This window comes from Pan paniscus, chromosome 19 (genome assembly GCF_029289425.2).
Source record: "Pan paniscus chromosome 19, NHGRI_mPanPan1-v2.0_pri, whole genome shotgun sequence".
NCBI classification, from domain to species: domain Eukaryota; kingdom Metazoa; phylum Chordata; class Mammalia; order Primates; family Hominidae; genus Pan; species Pan paniscus.
Genome location: NC_073268.2, coordinates 58,033,841 through 58,050,938, shown reverse-complemented (window position 1 = coordinate 58,050,938; position 17,098 = coordinate 58,033,841). Strand labels below are relative to the sequence as shown.

Sequence of the window (17,098 nt, the reverse complement as noted above, 5' to 3'; positions counted from 1 at the left end):
TTTGTTACTTTTTGCAAATGCTACATGAATGTTTAAACAGTAGGTGTTTTCCATCCAGTTAGAGCATTTGATTCATATTTATTTCAGTAACCTTGAAATATTATTCCTGTTGTCTATGGGTTTACTTAAAGGTGCATGTTCAATGCAGGTATGTATCTATCTCCTTATGGTTTTTGTATTTTTTGTCTTATAGAAGTATAATCTTACGATATTTTATACCTAAATATTTATGAATTGTATCTCATAAATTGGAGCCATTTTCCAATTTAATGCTCTTTGCCTTGAATTAATTCATGTTTAACTGGATTGGTTTTTTGCTGTCTTTTCTTTCCGTGACTTCTCCATTTACAAGTTCTGTATTGCAGTTCGTCTTGTGATTGGCTAGATTGACTCTTCAATTTTTTATTGAGGACTCAGAGAAGCATTATGTAGACGTGACTTTTTTTCCCTCTGCTGATATTTTACTTTAATCAAACTACATTGTTGACTTACTGGTTCATATTTTAATACTTTATTCCCCAGAAAAATTGTAGTCTCTCAATGGAGAAACCAGGGTCATCTTTTGGTTCTCATATTGAATCTAGCATAATATGCCTGGTACATAATTGATAGTTACCCTTTACATAAAATACTCCGAATGTGACGACCATTAGAATACTTGTCATTTATCATAGTCAGTTCCCCTCTTAAGTGCATCTCAGGCTGTTGCTCCAGGGCCAGCAGAAACTGGGGGATGAAAGAGAAGTAATTAAGGGAAAGATGTTGAAAAAAATATTTTATGTTTTAGGAAACAGTGACATTCAAGGATGTGGCCATGGACTTTACACCAGAGGAGTGGGGGAAGCTGGATCCTGTACAAAGGGATGTGATGCTGGAGAACTATAGGAACCTAGTCTCACTTTGTAAGAATGGATTGTGATTCTGGAATCTGCTTATGGGAGCATCATTACTTTAATGAAAGTGAAATAGCTTAACAAAGCCTTCACCTTTGCATTCAGGAGTCAAAAAGTGTTAATTCTTTTTGGCCTGTGTAGAAAATCTGTTTTTGCTCTAGATTCTTGATGAAATGTCTATGCTTGTTTTGTATCAGTATTCTTTGGGTTTAAGTGACAGAAACTTAACTCACACTCTTAAAGGGGAAAAAAATTTTGATTTTTCAGAGATCCAAATATATTATCAAGAATTTCCTTTATTCATTGATTTATTTTTAATCAATTAGCTTGGTTTTGCTCTGTATTAGCTTTATTCCTAGGATTTCCCCATGTGGCAAAGATGGCCAGTGGCAGTCCTAGGGTTACGTTATTCTTCCAGTTAGATAGCAAAGCTAAAAAAGAAAATGCTTCTTTCCTGGGAGTTTCAGCAAATAAGGTCACAGGCCCATCAGTGAAACAGTCTCTAGAGCCAGCGAGATTGAGTACTCTGTGGCCAGTTTTAGATCCTGGGCCTACTAGCATGCACGCATACACACATGCATGCATATGATTGTATGAGGGGTGGAGGGGACTGTTAGCCCCTCCCAAACCTTATGTAAAAAAAATCCCCTAAGAAAGTGACTTCTGAGGCCGGGCGCGGTGGCTCACGCCTGTAATCCCAGCACTTTGGGAGGCCGAGGCGGGTGGATCACGAGGTCAGGAGATCGAGACCATCCTGGCTAACATGGTGAAACCCCGTCTCTACTAAAAACACAAAAAATTAGCCGGGTGCGGTGGCGGGCACCTGTAGTCCCAGCTACTCGGGAGGCTGAGGCAGGAGAATGGCATGACCCCGGGAGGCGGAGCTTGCAGTGCGCCACTGCACTCCAGCCTTTTTTTAAGACTCCGTCTAAAAAAAAAAATAATTAAAAAAGAAAGTGACTTCTAATAACTGAAGAAGGCAAGGAAAAACATTAGAAGATAAAACTTCAGTTACCACCGTTACAGTTATGTGGTGCTGCCATTGAGGTCCCGCTTTTTCCTCCTTTCCTGAGGTAAGGACTAATTTGCAACATCTCTCTGAAGTTTCCTCACACAATAAGGAAATAAAGAGAAATTCCTTTCTTTTCTGACAGTTGAAAATATTTGTATTTTCCAAATCCAATTGAACTCCTTACCAGGCCCGGACTCTTGCTGCAGATATTTAAGCTTCATTTAGAGGTCCACCCTCCCTTACTTCAGCTCTTCCTGTAATACTTTGTAGATCAAGAGGTAGAGACCATATTCCGGTTTAGATCTTTATACCCATTACAAATAACTAAGTCCAGCAGGACAGTGGCCATGAAAGTTGGTCGTGGTGGCTCACACCTGTAATCCCAGCACTTAGGGAGGCAGAGGTGGAGGATAGCTTGAGCCCAGGAGTTCGAGACCTGCCTGGGCAATATAGTGAGATCCCATTAACTTTAAAAATAAAAAATAAAAAGTAAATTTTTATAAATTAAAAAAATAAGAAAGAAAGTTGGAATTCACTGAGGAATATGTAACAATTCAACTGGCTTGAAGAAAACTTCCACAAATAACTTACTCCCATTACTTTCTTCTTTCTGTCTTTTTCTTTTTTTAAATGAATAGGGCTTCCAGTTTCCAAACCTGAGAACTACAACTTGGAGAATGGAAAAGAACCATTGAAGCTTGAGAGAAAAGCCCCCAAAAGCAGCTATTCAGGTGAGCCAGATAGATGGGAGTCTTCAGAAATGATAGCCCAGCAGGACAATGAAGAAATACTTTTCAGTGCTTAAGAAAGTGCCTGTGTGCCCTTATTTTTAAATTTTTTTAAAAATTCTAAAGCATTTAAAATATATACAGAAGTCCAGAAAATAAAATAACATTCATGTATCCATCACTGAGATTAGACACGTACTAATATTTTGCTTCGTTTGCCTCTTTTCTTTCTTCCTTTCTTTTTCTTACAATATAAAACTAATAATGATACAGTTGGATGAATTTTCACTAATTTAGCACATTCATGTAACGATTGCCCAAATCAAGAAAATAGCCTTACCAGCGCCTCTAGAAGCTCCTGTGTGCCCTCTTTCAGGACCCTCCCTTCTCCCAAGGGTCACCTTATCCTAACTTATAGCACCAAGTTTTGACGGTTCTTGAACTTTCTATAAATGGAATCATATTGTATATACTCTTGTATCTGGCTTCCTTCACTGCACATTAGCTGTGAGATACATCTTTGTTGCTGCATATCATCATAATTTATTCATTATCATTATATAATTTTTCGTTTTGTCAATATACCCAGTTTATTCTTCTGAAGATGAGTATTTGGATAGTTTCCAGTTTTTAGCTGTCTGAATAATGCCGCTATGTACACTTTTTAAATGCCTTTTGGTGAACAAATATATGCATTTCTTCTGGATATATACATACAAGTAGACTTGTTTTATCAGAGGATAGATACATACTCACTTTTGGTAGATAGTGCCAAAGAGGTTTCTAGAGTCATTGTACCAATTACATTCCCAGCAGCAGAGTATGTGCGTTCTAGTTGTTCCACATGCTTGTTAACACTTAATATTGCTTGTTTTCATTTTAGCCATCCTTTTGAGGTGTGTGATATCTTTTATTTTTTAAGAAATAAAAATATTACATATTCAGTTAAAGCCCTTTTATTCTCAGCTGGGTGTGGTGACTCACGCCTGTAATCCCAGCACTTTGGGAGGCCAAGGTGGGTGGATCACCTGAGGTCAGAAGTTTGAGACCAGCCTGGCCAACATGGTGAAACCCCGTCTCTACTACAAATACAAAAAAATTAGCCGGGCATGGTGACAGGCACCTGTAATCCTAGCTACTTGGGAGGCTGAGGCAGGAGAATTGCTTGAACCCAGGAGGCAGAGGTTGCAGTGAGCCGAGATCATGCCATTGCACTCCAGCCTGGGTGACAGAGGGAGACTGTGTCTCAAAAAAAAAACAAAAAGCAAAGAAAAGAAACCCTTTTATTCTCTTTTTCCCCTAGAAGTAACCATTATATCTTGAAATTGGTGTGAGTCATTTTGGTGTTTTTGTATGTGTGTGTATACACAGAGATATATACATATGTATGTAAAACAATCTGTATGTTTTATTGTTACATTTTTCTTATGTAGTCTGATATTTTAAAGTTCACATTGTATTTTGATATTAATCTATGTTAATATATATGAATTATGTTATTCATTTTAACTACTGTGGAGTCATAAGTCCACTGTATGAATAAACTGAACAGTTTATTTTTTTGCCGTTAGCAGTTGCAGTGATCATCCTTTTTTTGATTGCTTATGTTCATCTTGAGAGCTGGTTTAGGGAGATAACTGGAAGAAGAATTAGTAGGTCTTAAATCATCACATGTTTAGCTTTACTAGGAACTGCCAACAGTTGAGTTATCAGACTTGTTAATTTTTGTCAATCTGACGGATGCAAAATGATGTTTTAAAATTTTCATTTCTCTGAGTGATAAATACAAGTTTGAGCATTTCATGTTACTTGGCTATTCAAGTTTCTTGTGAGTTACCTGTTGATACCCTTTGCCTGTTTTTTGAGATTGGGCTGTTTATATCTTTTCTCTTGATTTGGTGGAGTTCTTCATATATTTTAGGTACTAATCTATGACAGAAGTAGCATTGCAAGTCAGTGAGAAGAAATTGGTTCTTCTAATCTTTGGCTTATTTTATTTTCTGGTGTGTTAGGCATATAGAATTAAACATTTTTAATAACAAACTTTTTTTTAAAATAATGCTTTTTGTGAATTGTCTATCTACTTTATCCCAGTGTCAGAAAGATTATTTTATTCCAAAATGTTCAATTTTGTTTTACAGGTATTTATTTTTGTATATGATGAAATGGGAAAACTAATTTTGTCTTTTTCCATGCTGAAAGCCAATAAGTCCAGCATTGTTCATGGAATAATCTTATGTTACTGATTTGTAATGCTACCTGTGGTAAACTCAGTTCCTCAGCATACTTAGTTCTGTTTCTTGTCTCTCTGGTTTACTTGTCTGTCTATGTCTAATACCAGACTGTTTTATTTACTATACTTAGTATTATATATAGCTCATAAAGAAAATCCTTCCTGGATATTATTATTTTTAAAAAAGTTATACTTTTGAATATTGAAAGAGTTTAAAAATCTTTCCCTGTGATTATGGATATATCTGTTTCACCCCAGAGACCTATCAGTTTCTGTGACTTACCCACTCACCACCCATCTCCCTTTTTTGGGGTATTGCAGTTTTCATAGTGATCTGTTAAGAGGTCCTTATATATGAGGTTTTTACCTTTTCTTATGTTACAGATATTTTTTCTAGTTTTTGACTTTCAGTTTTGCTATGCATTTTGATGTACAAGTTTAATTTTTTTTTTTTTGACGGAGTCTTGCTCTGTCACTCAGGCTGGAGTGCAGTGGCACGATCTTGGCTCACTGTGGCCTCCACCTCCCGGGTTCAAGCAATTCTCCTGCCTCAGCCTCCCGAGTAGCTGGGATTACAGGCATACGCCACCAAACCCGGCTAATTTTTTTTTATTTTTAGTAGAGATGGGGTTTCACCGTGTTAGCCAGGGTGGTCTCGATCTCCTGACCTCATGATCCGCCCGCCTCGGCTTCCCAAAGTGCTGGGATTACAGGCGTGAGCCACCGCGCCCGGCCCTCAAGTTTAATTTTTTATAATCTTTTTTTTTTTTCTGCCTTTTCAGTGCTGCTTAAAATGTGTTTCATTAATCCAAGGTTACATATATATTTGCCTCTGTTTACTAGTATATTCTTTAATTTTTTCTTTAGATTCTTAATCCATTTGGAATTGCTTCTTACTTCTCTGAGTGTATCTTCTTAGCCTTCTTTTTTGAACAATTAAATATTCTAATTACTCAAAATTTGATTTTAATCACCCTTCCTTTTGTATACCTGGAGTCATAAACTTGAGTACTTACATGGGCCAGGAGGTAATATCACTGAGTTAAGCAAGCAAGGTGGAAACTGGTGAACCAGAGGAGTACAGGCCTCAACTGAAAGGAGTGGCTCTAGCTCAAGGGCTGGCAAGCTTTTTATGTAAATGGCTAGACAGTAAATAATTACGCTTTGTGGGACATGGTGTCTCTGCAGCCATTCGATCTTCCACAGTAGTATGAAAGCAGCCCTAGAAAATGCATACATGAATGGGTATGTTCCAGTAAAAATTTATTTAGCAAAGTAGGCAGCAGGCTGTAGTTGCCAGTCCCTGCTCTAAATGGTGGTTGTCATTCAGTACGCTTCCAGTTTTTTTCAAGAGAGAAACCCTAAATTTGCATTTATCTGTAATCTCCCCCCCCCTTTTTTTTTTTTTTTTTGAGATGGAGTCTCGCTCTGTTGCCCAGGCTGGAGTGCAGTGGTGCGATCTTGGCTCACTGCAAGCTCTGCCTCCTGGGTTCACGCCATTCTCCTGCCTCGGCCTCCTGAGTAGCTGGGACTACAGGTGCCCGCCACCACACCCGGCTAATTTTTTTGTATTTTTAGTAGAGATGGGGTTTCACCGTGTTAGCCAGGATGATCTCAATCTCCTGACCTCGTGATCCGCCCTCCTTGGCCTCCCAAAGTGCTGGGATTACAGGCGTGAGCCACTGCGTCCAGCAATAATCTCCCTATTTTTAACTGTGTATAACTAGTTTTAAAAGTTTGTATAAAAAGTGTGGCCCAAAGAAAATGTGTCTAAGGTCTGATTTGGCCAACTGATCAACTGTTTGCAGCCTCTACTTACTACTTCATTAGTCTCATCATTCCCACAACCAGTTACCTTCTTTCAAGATGAGTCCCAAATTGGTATTTCCATCCTAGAGCTCTCCTCAGGGCTGTTCTCAACATCTTAACTATTTGATTCCTTTGTTTGCTTATGTCAAAGATACTTCAATACAACATGTTTAAAACTGAATGTCTAAAATAAGTCTAAATTTCCCATCTCCCCAACAGCATCCTTTTCCAGTAATTGTTTTAATGGTACTTATTGTCATCAAATTGTACGTGGTGGAAATCTATGCACAGTCTTTACATCACCCCCTCTCTCCTTTATCCAATTAATCACTGTATTTACCTAATTATATTCTAAGTATTTCTTCACTGTTAATTTTCCTTTATATATTTTTTGTTTTCCTGGATTACTGTGATAATCTTTATGATTCCGCCTTTGCCCTCATATACTTCATTCTCAACATTGTAGTGAGACTGATATTTTCATAATCAAATCTCATCTTGTCATCACTCTGCTTGGAACATTTGAATGGCTTCTCGCTGCCTTCACGGTAACAGACAAAATCCTGGAGGTCTACAAAATCTTGTGAAATCTGGCTTTTACTCATTATCCCAACCTCATTTCACAGTTACTCTTCTTCCATCTCTGTGCTCTAGTGTAGCAGTTCTGAATGCTTTGGCATCAGAGGACCTACTGTAACTATAAAAATTGTTAAAGACCCTAAAGATGTTTCATTTATGTAGGTTACATCTACCAATAGTTACTATACTACAAGTTAAAACAGAAAAATTTTAAGCTATTAGCTAATTCATTTAAAAATAATTGGCCGGGTGTGGTGGTCCACACTTGTAATCCCAGTGCCTTGGGAGGCCAAGGTGGGCGGGTCGATTGAGCCCAGGAGTTAGAGACCAGCCTGAGCAATAAAGTGAGACCCCCATCTCTTAAAAGAAAAATAGAAATAAAAAATTATAAACATGTCGTGTTAGCACAGTATATTTTTTTGTTAAAAAACATCTATTTTCTTTAACCAAAAAATGTTATTAAGAAGTATGGCATTGTTTTACACTTGCCAATCTCTTTAATGTATGACATAATAGAAGGTAGCTATATTCTTACAACTGCTTCTGAATGCAACTTGATATGACATGTTGTTTTGGTTGCCATGCATGGAGAAAATCCAGCATCACACCGATATAAGTTGGAAAAGGAAGGAGTATTTTATAGTCTTTTCAGGTAATTATGGCTATTCTTCTTTGAAACAGCTCCAAAACTGAACAAGTGATACTTTCTGAAAGATTAAGTACGATGTAGAATCCGAAACCACATCCATAAATTTTTCATATATTGAAATCTATCAATCTTTTGGACAATATTGGTTCACTAAGTGCAGATCTTCTTTGTTGACACTTTATATTGTGCAATATTTTTGAATATTATAACTTTTAGTATCACAACTGACCTTATCAGAAAAGCCTTTAAGTTTTAGGAAGCCATCAAGCTCTCGGTGGTAAATAGAAGTTTTCCAAAACTTGTAATTTCTGCCTGAAAGCTCAAATTTTATAAAAAACTCATTTGTTGTCCTTGATAGGACAGGTTCACTTTGTTCATTTTTGAGAAACTGTCTGCCAGATACCCAAGTTAGATAACATAGTTTGCCATTCAGTCATCCTTTCAGGTAAAATGGTGGTCTGTGAAACAAGTGGCTGGTTCAGCTCACAACTCAAATGATTGCATGGTATATTTCCTCAAGACGACCATTGTTCTTTGGTATAAACAGAATTGCTTTACGAATATTTCCTATTTCATTAACCCTGAATATTAAAAAGGCACTTCAAGGATTAAAATTCAATGAAATTAATGTTTATGCTTCCTTAGACATTTTTAAATAAAACTGGCTTTTTTTTTTTTTTAAACCAAGAGTACATGATGGGGAAGAATACAAGGACTACTAGTAAGTTTAGTATCATTGTGTTGATTTGTGCGAAGTTGTAAGCAATTTTACCATTACTTTTACAACATCATTGAAAATGTTGAGACAATGAAAAAGGCAAATAACATCTAAATGTTATTTTGGAAGCAGTTTTGAACTTACAGTTTCCCAGGGATTCATGGACCATACTTGAGGATCTTTACCTCTACCTACCTATACAAGCCTTATGTCAATTTATGTTTTATTTATTTAACAAGCACTTAATGTAGCACTTATGCTGTGTCAGAGTTTTAAATGCTTCATAGATATTTGCATTAATGCTCATTAAGGTAGCTATTGCTATCATTCCTTGCAAGATGGATACCGTTATTGCCCTCTCTTACACATAAGGAAACCGAAGTAAAGAGGTTAAATAACTTATCCAGTATCACACAGCTAGTAAGTGGCAAAACTGCAATTCAGATTTTGCTCGTGAATGTTAGATTAAATTTTCTCTTCTTCTGTATGTATAGTGACTGTTTTTTCCCAGTGACTAGTTCAGAGCCTAGCACATGGAAGATATTCTATAAATATTTGTTGAATAAAATGGATAGAAGATGAATAGATAGATGAATGAAGATAATTTATTTGAGTGTATGAAATGAGTGACTCATCTAACTTAATTTTCTTCTAATAGTTAATCAGTTGCCATGGCATCATTGGAAAAACAAATCTATGTTTTGTTCACTGACTGAAATACCACCTTCATATTATCTTTAATTCTTACATATACTTTATTTCTGTATTTGCTCTTCTATTTTACTCCTGTTTATTTCTTTGAACTACACTGCTTAAAATATTTTCTCTATATAAATTAGCTTTATATTGGATATAAAAATTCTACTATATTTATATTAGATATATTTAGAGAGGTTAAGCTTCCATCTCTGCCCTCTCTCCCGTGTTCTGACGTTTTCCCTATAGGTACAAATTTTTATTGGTTTTCCATTTATCCTTTTTTTATTTTTTTTTAAATGTAAGCAAACAGTATAGGTATCTGTACCCCTTTTTTTCTTTATAAAAAAGTAGCAAACTGTGCATGCTTATTTATATCTTGCTTTTTCCTTTTAAACTTAATATATCCTGGTGGTCACCTTATAGCAATATGTAAAGATCTTTGTCATTTTTTAAGGAGATGGATAGTACTCCATTGTTTGTATCCACTATATGTTCAATCATTTCTGTATAGTAGGATATGTGAAATGTTATCAGTCTTTTGCTATCTGAATTAGTGCTTCAACAAATAGCCTTGTGCATATATCATTTCATATATTTGTCATTATGCCTTTGGGAGATCATAGGAGGTTTTTGATCAGCAAAATGTTATAAAAGCATTGTTAGGAAGATTAAACTGGCAATGGAATACATATTTGGATGTGAGTAGGATTGGAATAGTGAAAATTTAGAAGCCATAACTGTACTGTACACTAAGATGGTTATGTGCCTAGAAATTTATTACAATAAGTAGGTATTCTACAAAAAGTTATTTCTTCCCATCCTGATGTGTGTACTCATTGTCTGCTCATCCGTGGATATATTGCTTCATTGGCATCTCTACTCTTATATTTTTTGTCATCTTTCTTCTCTTCCGACTCTCCTGGATAGGATGTACTTATTTTCTCTGCATAGTCTGAGCATTTGTTTCCCTCCATTTGTTTCTCTTTGCAAATCATCTGAAAGAGTCAAATCCACTTGCTCCTTGAAGGCATGCTTTTCACTTTCATTAACTCTTACCTATTACAGAACTGCCTTTTTGTTGAGCACAGAAAACGAAGGAAATTTGCATTTCCAATGTCTTTCAGACGTGGAGACTAGACCACAGAGCAAAGATTCAACTTCAGTGCAAGATTTTTCCAAAGCAGAATCATGCAAAGTTGCAATAATAGACAGACTGACACGGAATAGTGTCTATGACTCTAACTTGGAAGCAGCCCTTGAATGTGAAAATTGGTTAGAGAATCAGCAAGGAAATCAGGAGAGACATTTGAGAGAAATGTTCACTCACATGAATTCACTCTCTGAGGAAACAGACCATAAGTATGATGTATACTGGAAAAGCTTCAATCAGAAATCTGTCCTTATCACTGAAGACAGAGTTCCCAAAGGATCTTATGCCTTCCATACACTTGAAAAAAGCTTGAAACAAAAATCAAACTTAATGAAAAAGCAGAGAACTTATAAAGAGAAAAAACCTCATAAATGTAATGATTGTGGTGAACTCTTCACCTACCATTCAGTGCTTATTCGACACCAGAGAGTCCATACTGGAGAGAAACCCTATACCTGCAATGAATGTGGGAAATCTTTTAGCCACAGAGCTAATTTAACTAAACACCAGAGAACTCATACTAGAATTCTCTTTGAATGCAGTGAATGCAAGAAAACCTTCACAGAAAGCTCATCCCTTGCAACACATCAGAGAATTCACGTTGGAGAGAGACCTTATGAATGCAATGAATGTGGGAAAGGTTTTAATCGAAGTACACATCTTGTGCAGCATCAGTTGATTCATACTGGAGTGAAGCCTTATGAATGTAATGAATGTGATAAAGCTTTTATTCATTCATCAGCACTCATTAAACATCAAAGAACTCATACTGGAGAGAAACCTTATAAATGTCAAGAATGTGGGAAAGCCTTTAGCCATTGCTCATCCCTAACTAAGCATCAGAGAGTTCATACTGGAGAAAAGCCATATGAATGCAGTGAATGTGGAAAAACTTTTAGTCAGAGCACACATCTTGTTCAACATCAGAGAATTCACACTGGAGAGAAACCCTATGAGTGTAATGAATGTGGGAAAACCTTCAGCCGGAGCTCCAATTTTGCTAAACATCAAAGAATTCATATTGGAAAGAAACCGTACAAATGTAGTGAGTGTGGAAAAGCCTTCATTCATTCATCAGCTCTTATTCAACATCAGAGAACTCATACCGGAGAGAAACCCTTTAGATGTAATGAGTGTGGGAAAAGCTTTAAATGCAGTTCATCTCTTATCAGACATCAAAGAGTTCACACTGAAGAGCAACCCTGAAAAATTACTGAATGTGAAGAAATGTAAGTTGGTTTTATCACTATATTAAATACTTGAGTGTTTAGGTGGAAGGCCCATCCATAATATGCATGTGAGGACCAATTCTGTATGCATCTAATTTCATTTGTGTAATACATAGTTTTGAGCCATAGGCAGGTTCTTTATGTCCGTTAATTTGATAATTATGAAATCTAGCCAGCGATTTCAAAATTTTAATCTCCAACCTCCCAAATAGCTATCTGTGGAAATTCAAGAAGTCCCTGAGAGTGCGTAGCAGTACAAACATTGTGAAATCCAGTTTTCCCCTCTCTTGTTTATGTCAGAGCTTTGTTGTAAGCCTCTCACTTTGTAAGGAAATTCTTATTGGGTAGGTTAGGCTGAGGGCTTACATCCTTATCATCAGGAAGACACAATGTTGTTATTTATTACTCCTTGAGATCTAGATACACATATGGTATAATTCATCTAGAGTGTCATTTCTTTTATATTAGCCTTAAAAAACAAAAATGCTGGGTTCAAAGTCCTTAGAATTCCCTTCCTCCCTCAACAAGCTGCTGTCTATTTTGATGACCATAACTGGGATGTATAATATTTACAGACAATTCTAAGTTATGTTCACATGGATTATGTACATCATTGATTTTTTTTTTTTTTTTTTTTTTTTTTTTTTTTGAGACAGAGTCTTGCTCTGTTGCCCGGGCTGGAGTGCAGTGGCGCGATCTCGGCTCACTGCAACCTCCACCTCCCAGGTTCATGCCATTCTCTTGTCTCAGCCTCCCGAGTAGCTGGGACTACAGGCACCTGCCAGTATGCCTGGCTAATTTTTTTTGTATTTTTAGTAGAGATGGGGTTTCACCATGTTAGCCAGGATGGTCTTGATCTCCTGACCTCGTGATCTGCCTGCCTCGGCCTCCCAAAGTGCTGGGATTACAGGCGTGAGCCACCATGCCTGGCATCATTATTGATTTATGTCATTGTTATCCCTCTACCGCGGAGACCTTCTTTCATTTTCCATTTCCCTGGGAGTTCACGTGAAGTAGTGAATGGGTCAAAATCTTAACAGTGGTTGTTGTTGATCAAGTCCCTCCTTTCTTATCCTTGGCACTGAATAAATCTTTGGTTTTCCATAATCAAAGGGTGAAGGAGACTTCTTTTGTCTACATTATTCAGCTTTCTGTAAGCTATGCTGTGTCCATTTGAGAAAAAGCCCCAGGGATATTGAAGGTCTGAGAAGTTGAGTGGTTCAGTGTGTTATTACATTTAGGGTCCCAGTAAAGAAGAACTGAAGCAACTGTGAGACACCAGGGCATACTTCCCTGTATGAGTGGAAAACAAGGCACGGAAAATAGCTCACAGGATAGTCCTCAACTGACTTGCTTGAGGATAAGCAGCTTCCCTTCGTGAAGAAGTTGCCATTTCTCTGGCCTTCATATTTACCTACTTTTTGTTATTGTTGTCTGTATCGGTTCAATCTCACACTGCTATAAAGAAATGCCTGAGACTGGGTAACTTATAAAGAAAAAAGGTTTAATTGGCTCATGGTTCCATGGGCTGTACAGGAAGTATGACTGGGGAGGTCTCAGGGAGCTTTTACTCATGGCAAAAGGCAAAGCCAGAGCAGGTATCTTCACAGGGCTAGAGCAAGAGGAAAAGAGAGAGGGGAGGTGCTACACACTTTTTATGCAACCAAATCTCATGAGAACTCTATCACGAGACAGCAGTAGGGGGACAGTGCTAAATCATTCATGAGAAACTACCCGCGTGGTCCAGTCACCTTGCACCAGGCCCCACCTCCCACATTGGGGATTACAATTAAACATGAGATTTGGGTGGGGATACAGATCTAAACCATATCATTACTCAAAAAAAAAAAAAAGAAAAGAAAAGAAAACACAGGAAAAGGAACTCACCTCTTTTATCATCTTAGTATTTAGTACTAATGGTTTAGAGCAGGAGTTGACAAACTGTGGCCTGGACTCATGGACCAACTCTGGCCCACCACCTGTTTCTCAGAAGAAAATTTTATTGGAACTCAGCCACACTTACTCATTTACATGTTGTCCTTGACTGCCTTTGTGTCCAGTGTCAGAACTGAGTAGCTGCAGTGGAGGTTGTGCCTCTGGGCTTTAATATCACAAACAGAGCAGCTTATAAGCAACAGAAACTTACTTCTCACAGTTTTGGAGGCTGGGAAGTCCAAGATCAAGGTGTCAACATATTTAGGGTCTAGGGAAGGTCTGCTTCTTGGTTAATAGAAAGCACCTTTCACTGTGTCTTCACATGGTAGAAGGGGAGAGCTCTGGTATCTTCAGCCCCTTATAAGGGCACTAATCCCATTCATGAGAGCTCCATCCTCATGACCTAATCACCTCCAAAAGGCCCCATTTCATAATACCGTCAATTAAGTTTCATTATATGACTTTGATGGGGATATAGCCCATAGTAGGTTGTATGTCCCTGAAAGCCTAAAATATTTACTGTTTGGCTCTTTACAGAAAATATTTTCTTGGCCCCTGTTCCAGAGCATTCATCAAGTCAGATAAAGGGTTTAAACCAGTCAGAGAAACTAGGTGGAATGGAAAAGTTGAACTTACTGAGAGATAATTGGGGACAGAAAAATAAAAGAGATGGGAAATGATGCATCAAAATACTCCTACCTCTAGGATGTTACTATATATTGTCAGGAGAATTCAAGTTATTGAAACTTGCCAAATTCTTGAGTGAAAAGGAATTCATTTGAGAGCCAAATTTTGACTAAGGAAAGAAGACCAACATGGGCTTTCCAAAGTTGAGTTTGAATTCTGCCATCGCCACTAAGCAGTCATGTGACCTTGGAAAAACTCCCTACTCTGAGTCTCAGTTTCTTTATCTGTATTAGGTTTCAACAAAGGGAATAAATCATTGGCTTCTCATGAGGTTGTCATAAGGATTAAATAAGACAATGCATATAAAAGAACTGGCAGACAATAAATATAGAGTCCCCCACTCCTGCTTGGTGCTCTCTTTCTCTCTCCTTCTCTACATAGAGAAGTGCCAGAGCATCCGTCAGTAGAAGTTACTTAAGGTTGGCTGTGTCTTCCACATCTTTTGTTTACCCATGAAGAACTGTGACCATCTTGTTCTGTGTCTTGTCATAAAGATGGGACATGACTTCTTTCTGCTCTTGCTTCCATCTGGTGCTGTTTTCTGCACAGCCTCCTTGAGACCTTCCAGAACCTTCTTTTTTCCTACTTCGTATCACTTAACCAGTAGCTATCTGGGATGGTTCCAGAGGCTGAAGTTTGCAGTTGAATAACGTTTTAAATAGTGTTAAGCGACTTGGGATCTCTGGCCCTTTGCGTTTCAGTATTTGTCCTTTTTATGCCTGATGTTTAACCTGCCACATGTTTGTACTGCAACATGAATCTTGGAAATTTTAATGTTATACATTTCAAATGTTTTTGGTTATCTGTAAACTAAATGTGCCCTTATTGGCTCACTTGTCAATAAAGATGTTTGTATATGTATTGTCAGAAACTTTTGTAAATTGCTTTTAAATTCTTCCTTTTTTAAAGCATATTTTAAGATGTAATGAAGGACCAACCAAAAAATATCTCCATATCATTCAGGATACCAATCTCATTTCTAGCTGGTCATCTGGCTTCACAACTTCTGGAGAGATGGGATGGGAGATACCGTCAGCAACCCAAGTATCTGCAAGAAGGTTAAGGAGTAGAGGAAGATAGTTTCTAACAAGTAGTACTGAGTCCCCAGGCCAGGTATAGGCACTACTCAGTAGGGCTAATTGGGGTGAAAGGGAGGGAATAACTTCGTATAAAAAGCACAGTTAAAATTAGGCAAAATGGGCCAGGTGCGGTGGCTCAAGCCTGTAATCCCAGCACTTTGGGAGGCTGAGGGAGGCAGATCACCTGAGGTCAGGAGCTCGAGACCAGCCTGACCAACATGGAGAAACCCCATCTCTACTAAAAATACAAAATTAGCCAGGCATGGTGACGCATGGCTGTAATCCCAGCTACTCGGGAGGCTGAGTCAGGAGAATCACTTGAACCCGGGAGGCAGAGGTTGCAGTGAGCCAAGATAGTGCCATTGCACTCCAGCCTGGACAACAAGAGCGAAACTCCATCTCAAAAAAAAAAAAAAATTAGGTAAAATGTCATAAAAATCTGATTTTGTGTAAGTTTTCAATTATATCTGGTTTGGGGGAAGACAATGTAATATCACCCAAAAGTATAAAAGTGATAATGTAAGAATACTAAATATTCAAATTGATTGGCAATTAACTAGATCAATTATCTATTAAAAATCTGTCAATAGTTTTTATTTTCTTAGATGTGTTCTCACTTTTAAAAATATGTGTTTATCGGTTGGGCGTGGTGGCTCACGCCTGTAATCCCAGCACTTTGGGAGGCTGAGGCGGGTGGATCATGAGGTCAAGAGATGGAGACCATCCTGGCCAACATGGTGAAACCCTGTCTCTACTAAAAATACAAAAATTAGCTGGGCGTGGTGGCTACTAGGGAGGCTGAGGCAGGAGAATTGCTTGAACCCAGGAGATGCAGGTTGCAGTGAGCCGAGATTGAATCACTGCACTCCAGCCTGATGACAGACCAAGACTCCGTCTCAAAAAAAAAAAAAAATGTGTTTATCAGAAGATGACTCAAGTTGGAAGCCTGCTTTCTTCCCTTCCTTGTGTAATTCTTTCTGGGCCCCAACTAGGCAGTCTTGGGACCCGTAGCCATATGAGCTGTCCCTCTCCATAAGTTTCATTGACAAGGTAGAAGGCTATTCCCTGTAGTAATATATATAAAATGTGGCATCTGGTGCTACTGTGTAGTTTCCACTTATAAACCTCAAAAAATTAGATGTTTTTACTGAATTGTTTTTTATTTTTTTCATGATGTAACCTCTGTTTATAAATCCCTTAGATTGAGTGGACTATACAAAAAAGGTGCATGCTTCACCTCCCTCCCACTCCCACCAATTCATGAAACACGTAATCATCATGTCAGCAAAGTTCACATATCTGGGGCAATCCATGGAGTCAAACTAGAGATAAATGCTTTGCTATTAATAGATTGAGGACTGTCCGCCTCCATCTCTGCTCTGGCTTCCTCTCTGTTGGATGTGCTTTTCTTAGTCTCTTGCAGCGACAAATAGCCTACTGGCACTTGGAAGTTATATTACGGTTCTTGGCATTCACAATTCCAAGGAAAGTACCTCTCTCCAAATAGCTCCAGCAAAATCCCTGAGGCTACTTCTCCACTTTGCTTGAGTCATGCTGATCACTGAACCTTTTATAATACCACCCTGGAAATGGGGTCCTCTCATCGACCAGGCTTGAGTCTGTGTAAAACCCTGGAGGAAGAGAGGGTGGAGTCCATCCCATTGATGCAACCTGCACTGTGGGTGGGGACAGGGTGCT

At 38.1% G+C, this 17,098-nt stretch overlaps 1 protein-coding gene across 4 annotated transcripts in view; it reads left to right on the top strand.

Annotated features, from left to right (window-relative positions):
- Positions 1 to 17,098, top strand: part of ZNF286A (zinc finger protein 286A) — a 38,562-nt gene that overhangs the window by 9,235 nt on the left and 12,229 nt on the right. For 3 of the 4 annotated variants that reach the window (XM_034942331.3, XM_034942329.3, XM_034942328.3), the window contains 3 exons: positions 788 to 902; positions 2,544 to 2,636; positions 10,445 to 15,192. In XM_034942331.3, the coding sequence (XP_034798222.1) occupies positions 788 to 902; positions 2,544 to 2,636; positions 10,445 to 11,676 (1,440 nt within the window). In that variant the 3' untranslated portion in view covers positions 11,677 to 15,192. Of the gene's footprint in view, positions 1 to 787; positions 903 to 2,543; positions 2,637 to 10,444; positions 15,193 to 17,098 lie in introns of those variants that run through there. The other variant, XM_034942330.3, reaches the window with a different exon arrangement.